Source organism: Athene cunicularia (assembly GCF_003259725.1).
Source record: "Athene cunicularia isolate RWA chromosome 11 unlocalized genomic scaffold, athCun1 chr11_part3, whole genome shotgun sequence".
In the NCBI taxonomy this organism is placed as follows: Eukaryota; Metazoa; Chordata; class Aves; order Strigiformes; family Strigidae; genus Athene; species Athene cunicularia.
This window is the reverse complement of record NW_020799115.1, coordinates 312,902-318,656: the sequence shown is the minus strand read 5'-3', so window position 1 is coordinate 318,656 and position 5,755 is coordinate 312,902. Positions and strand designations below refer to the sequence as shown.

Here is a 5,755-nt window from a genome sequence, read left to right as displayed (position 1 = left end):
AGACTGAGAGGAATTACTGCCTACAAGGGCATGAGATGGCAGGAAAACACATTTTGGGATTATGCAGGACTGATTATGAGATGTTGAGAGGAGGAACCACAAGTGGAGAAGGAGAGGGATCAAGGTGGTTTTGGGAGGAACAAGCATGGGAAAATAAAGGGATAAGGTTATGTATAAGGAGGCGGTTGTATGTAAGGTCATGATGGTCAGGATGCTTGTGTAGCAATGCCCTGTACCTGGTCAGCACAGTCTGTTCTGTCTTCTCACTAAGCTCTATTTCTACCTGTTTTCCTAGGTAAGAAGTTCTTCTTCTATGTGTATGTATTTGTATGGAGGCTGAAATGCCAGCAACTGCAGTCAGACCACAGTTTAGGGAGCTGTGTGCCTGCAGTGCCTGCAGCTGGAGAGACCAGAGCAAGTGAAAATTTAAGTGCTAACAACTCTAGTTGGACCACAGGTCATAGGGGCCTGTGAATCTGTGATCCCAGCAACTGGAGTAAGTGAGAATGTAAGTACTAACAACCGGACTGGGGACCACAGGTCATGGAGACCTGCACATCTGGGGATGTCAGCAACTGGAGAGGCTGGAGTACTATTGTGTGGGTAAATATGGCAGGATGCAATAGCTAGCAAATGACAAGCTGTACTTGCTGACAATAAAATAAGTAGTTTGTGAGGTAGGTATCAAAGTAGCCACAAGCCTGCTTCAGATACTGAAGAGATCAGATGGTCTGAGATTTCGTTACTGGAGGAACCAGGAGGCCCAAGCCAACTACTGGAGAGACTGTAAGGTCTGGGGTTTGCCTCAGAGACCCTTTTGCATGTGTGTGTCTGTGTATGAGCCAACTGGAGATGAGAACATCCACATTCCAGCTGCTGAGAATAGATCCACTGTGATTGTGTTTGCGCGTGTGTGAAAGTGGGGGATCAATACTGCGCATGTGTCAGTGCCAGTGAGTTCATGGTCTTCCAAGGTAACTGGGAGGCTAGGGGTCCAGAGTCAATTACTGCATAAATTCTACAAGGCCAGCTGCTGTAGGGATATATGTTATATATACATACGTATATCTCTGTGTGTAATATATATGTTTATATGTATTTTTTACTAAAGGGTAAAATGTTTGATGTTGTTGTTTGTGTTTGCATGAGTGCTGTCTTTTCTGTCTGTGTTATAGAATCATAGAATGGTTTGGGTTGTAAGGAACCTTAAAGACCATCTAGTTCCAACCCCACTGCCCTGGGCAGGGACACCTTCCACTAGCCCAGGTTGCCCAAAGCCCCGTCCAACCTGGCCTTGAACCCTGCCAGGGAGGGGGCAGCCACAGCTTCTCTGGGCAACCTGTTCCAGAATCTCATCATCCTCACAGTAAAGAATTTCTTCCTTATAGCAAATGTAAACCTACCCTCTCTCAGATTAAAACCGTTACCCCTTATTTTATCGCTACTCTCCCTGATAAAGAGTCCCTCCCCATGTTTCCTGTAGTCCCCTTTAAGAGCTGGAAGGCCACTCTAAGGTCTCCCTGGAGACTTCTCTTCTCTAGGCTGAACATCCCCAACTCTCTCAGCCTGTCCTCAGAGGGGAGGTGCTCCAGCCCCCTGATCATCCTCATGACCCTCCTCTGGATACACTTCAACAGGTCCGTGTCCTTCTGATGTTGGTGCCCCCAGAGCTGGACACAGCACTGCAGGGGGGGTCTCATGAGAGCAGAGTAGAGGGGGAGAATCCCCTCCCTCAACCTGTTGGCCAGACTTCTCCTGATGCAGCCCAGGACACATCTGGCTTTCTGGGCTGTGAGTGCACTTTCCTGGGTCACAGTCAGTTTTCCATTCACTAATACCCCCAAGTCCTTCTCCGCAAGGCTTCTCTCAATCCACTCATCACTCAGCATGGGATTGCCCTGACCCATGTGCAGGACTTTGCATCTGGCCCACCTCTCCAGCCTGTCCAGGTCCCTCTGGATGGCACATCTTTTCATTCCAGTGTGTCGACTGCACCATGCACTTTGGTGTCATCGACAAACTTGCTGACGGTGCACTCAGTCCTACGGTCCATGTCGCAAACAAAGATGTTTAACAGTGCTGGTCCCAACATCGACTCCTGGGGACACGACTCGAGACTGCTCTCCCGTTTGACATTGAATCACTGACCACAACTCTTTCAGTGTGACCATCCAGTCAATGCCTTATCCACTGAGTGGTCCATCCATCAAATCCACATCTCTCCAATTTAGAGACAAGTATGTTGTGCAGAACAATGCCAAATGCTTTGCACAAGTCCAGGTAGATGATATCACTTGCTCTTCCCCTTTCTACCAACACTGTAACCCCTTTATAGAAGGCTACCAAATTTGTCAGGTATGATTTGCCCTTAGTGAATAAATGTTGGCTGTTGCCAATCACTTCCTTATCTCCTCACCTTATTAGTGTGTCCAGACATATATATGTGTATGTAATATATATGTGCCTCTGTGTGTGTTTATTGGGAATAGATTTTCTGCCTGGCTACTGGTTGGACCAGGACACACTGAGCTGCAGCAGCCTTGCCTCTACTGGGCTGTCAGATTCAACAACTCCCTTAACAATATCTACCTTTAACTAATGATGCTAGATTTCCCTGTTACACTTTGTAAGTATAAATAGGCAATTCTTAGGTATAGTTCATCCAAATATTTAAAATAATTTAGAGGCGTTTCCGAGGAAGTGACTATTTCTTGTGGCTGACTATGCTTGTGTCCTGGATTTCTCATACGCAGATGTCTGCACTGAGAATATTAGAAGTTATCAGGTCTCCCACACAGTACAAGAATTGTATATGTCCACATCTAGTCTCTAAGTCTCTTTTTACAGTAAATTTGGAATTGTAAATACATCTGTGGCGTAAACATACTTCATATACTTGTATTATGAGAGGATTAATTATACCATAGAAGTGCTTGTTTCTCATCACTTACAATAATGGATCTCTGACAATGTTAGATGTGCAATGCAGACACCTACATTTAGGCAGAAAAATGCCTTGAGAGATATATTGGTTCAGTTTTACATATGAATTTACACATGAATAATCATACAGATAAATTTTATAAGTATAGGGGCTAAGGAGCTCAATAGCCAGTGACACCTCCAAAAGATGATCAAAACCATCTCAGCAGTAAATTACATTCTGCTGATTTTTGTTTTCTCCATGCTTGCAAAATAACTCAGGGCTCAAGACCATAACTTCTGCCTAAATCACCTCATTGTGTGTGTTGTTTACACTCTTGCACTCTGAATATATGCTGGACCGAGCTAGTACACTCTCTGGGTGTTAAAATTGGATGAAAGAATGAAATGCTGCGTGGACACAAATGGTTCAGTTTACATGGTTCTGTGAATCTGAGCTAGCAGTCAGGTATGGTTATGTACAGTCAGGTGTAGCTACAACTTCCCCGTCACCAAAGGCTGAATTGGAAACACAGGTTCTAAACTTACTTCAGTTCTTTTGTAGTTAGATAATTTGTAAATAAACAATTATTTTAGAAACATTGGACCTTTGGTGGCTATCCAGGATAAGATCACTCATATCTCAGATTTCACTGACAGTACTTTCTTGATCCCTAGTGATTTCAAAGGGATTCTGGGATGCTTAATCAAAGGTAGACATCTGTGCTGAAGAAATTTGTGTTTGTCTTTATGAATTCTACGGGCCATTTAAAGACTACCTTCATTCTCATATTCCTTGCAGGAGGCGGGATGTACTGGTGTTGACACCCTGGTTGGCTCCAATTGTCTGGGAAGGGACATTCAATAGAGACATCCTCAATGCCCAATATATGCAGAAGAAACTGGTCACTGGAGTGGTCACTTTTGCTGTCAAAAAGTATTGGTTTGTCATTTATTTCTTGTCAAATACTTAAACCTCTCACCTGCCAACTATGCTGTAATACTGCTGGTGGAGCAGGAGTGAGAAAGGTTCTGTAGAGAGGATATAAACAGATTTAGACTGAGAGAAATATGACAGGTGAGTGTCAACTTCCCAAGTAAGGCAACTAGCTGTGAAATAGCAGGAGATGTTGCCTTGCAAAGGGCAAAAAAATATCCTTGGAAATATAACTATCATTTTGATACCTTGAGAATAAAACTCCAGCTCCTGTTGTGTTTCTAACAGCAAATTTTGCCTCTAACCTGGGGTAAAAAATAAATACAAAGATTATGCAAAGATGAGATTTTTAATGGGTTCCTATTAAAGTTATTAGCTCCAGTAACCATGCTGTTATAGCTTTTAAGTTCTGGGGGATATTCTTCTTCGAGTTTCTGAGTAAAGAACTATATTCCCTCTATCTCCACTAAGTAGCCCAGATTTAGAGACTTTGGGAATCTCAAGGCAATCAAAATTATTTCACTGATAATTGTGATCCTCTCTAGAACAGTGAGTTCACTACAGGAAGAGTGCCAGGGAGACAGGGATCATGTAAGTGTGAAAGGTAAGGAGAAGTATCTATACTGTGCAGTGATATTAAGGAGCAGCATGGGGTAAAAGGTATGTGTTCTGTACAGTGACCAGTGGAGTAGAGAATAGTGAAAACTGAAAAATGGTATGATGTGCAGCAACGTGGGGAAGTGGTGAAAGGGAAGCACCCATGTTCAATAAAGGACAGTAACATAATAAGGGAACGATGGATAGAAAAGGAGATATAAAATTAACTTGAAAAGCTGCCATTCTTCAGCAAGAGGAATCTCTCTCCACTCTTTTCCCTTCCTGTCTCTCAGATATGTCCAGTTCATAGAAGGGTTCATGAGCTCTGCCAACAAGTACTTCCTTGCTGGACATCAAGTGATTTTCTACTTGTTCACAGACAATCCTGAGCAGATCTCTCACATTCAGATGGCCCCTGAGAATCGTCTCTTTGTCATCCCTGTCCAGAATCACTCACAGTGGCAGGATATCTCCATGAGCCGTATGGATATCATCAGCAGATATATCCGCAGCCAATTCCAGTATGAGGTCAACTATCTCTACTCCATAGACATTGATGTCCAGCTCTTTGAACACATTGGTGTGGAGATCATTGATGCACTGGTGGCAACCATCAGTTCCTGGCAGTACAATGCACGTCGTGAGAGCAAATCCTATGAGACACGCCCTGAGTCACAAGCTGCTATACCTGAGGGAGAAGGGGACTTCTATTATACAGCAAGCTTCTATGGGGGAAGTGTGGCTGAGGTCTACAAACTGACCACAGCCTGTTTTAAAGGGGTCATGAAGGACAGAGAAAATGGCATTGAAGCTAGGTGGCATGATGAGAGTCACCTCAACAAATATCTCCTCTATCACAAGCCCACACGCCTGCTTTCCCCAGAGTACTATTGGGATGAAGAGCTAAGACGACCCCGCATCATCCAGGTGAAGAGGATGTGCTCTGTGCACAGGAACAGCAAGAAGTAAGCTTCTAAAAGAAAGCAAGAAGACAGGTCATCAATGTCAAGGCAGTAAACCGCATGTGGCACTTATAAGCCATTAATATACCTGTCTTTCTTTCTATAATTCTGATGCTGATAGGAAAGGCCAAATTATGACATTTATTGAGGTTTTCTCTATTAACCTAATTTTTAGTGCACGGTACAGGTGATAAGAAAGCAATGATCTCTATGCTTATTTCTCTCTTCACTCATCCTTGCTTTGTAGTCATGATACGACTGTCTTCAGTGCTCAGAACTCCTGGGAGCCTAGGATCAACCATGTGGGACATGTCCTGTCATGTGCTCTTGCCTCTAG

The 5,755-nt window shown here is 43.6% G+C and overlaps 1 protein-coding gene across 1 annotated transcript; it reads left to right on the top strand.

Moving 5' to 3' along the window:
• Window positions 1-3,347: 3,347 nt before the first annotated feature.
• Window positions 3,348-5,425, top strand: LOC113484656 (histo-blood group ABO system transferase 1-like). Its single transcript, XM_026857122.1, has 3 exons — window positions 3,348-3,391; window positions 3,725-3,859; window positions 4,750-5,425. The coding sequence occupies exons 1-3, from the start codon at window positions 3,348-3,350 to the stop codon at window positions 5,423-5,425; spliced, it is 855 nt and encodes a 284-aa protein (XP_026712923.1).
• Window positions 5,426-5,755: the final 330 nt, after the last annotated feature.

What these genes read in the sequence shown, in the direction of transcription:
- LOC113484656 (XM_026857122.1), top strand. Translation starts at nt 3,348, where the DNA reads ATGGTTCAGTTTACATGGTTCTGTGAATCTGAGCTAGCAGTCAG. An exon ending in GAATCTGAGCTAGCAGTCAG is followed by an intron (nt 3,392 to 3,724) that starts GTATGGTTATGT and finishes TATTCCTTGCAG; the next exon opens with GAGGCGGGATGTACTGGTGT. An exon ending in GTCACTTTTGCTGTCAAAAA is followed by an intron (nt 3,860 to 4,749) that starts GTATTGGTTTGT and finishes CCTGTCTCTCAG; the next exon opens with ATATGTCCAGTTCATAGAAG.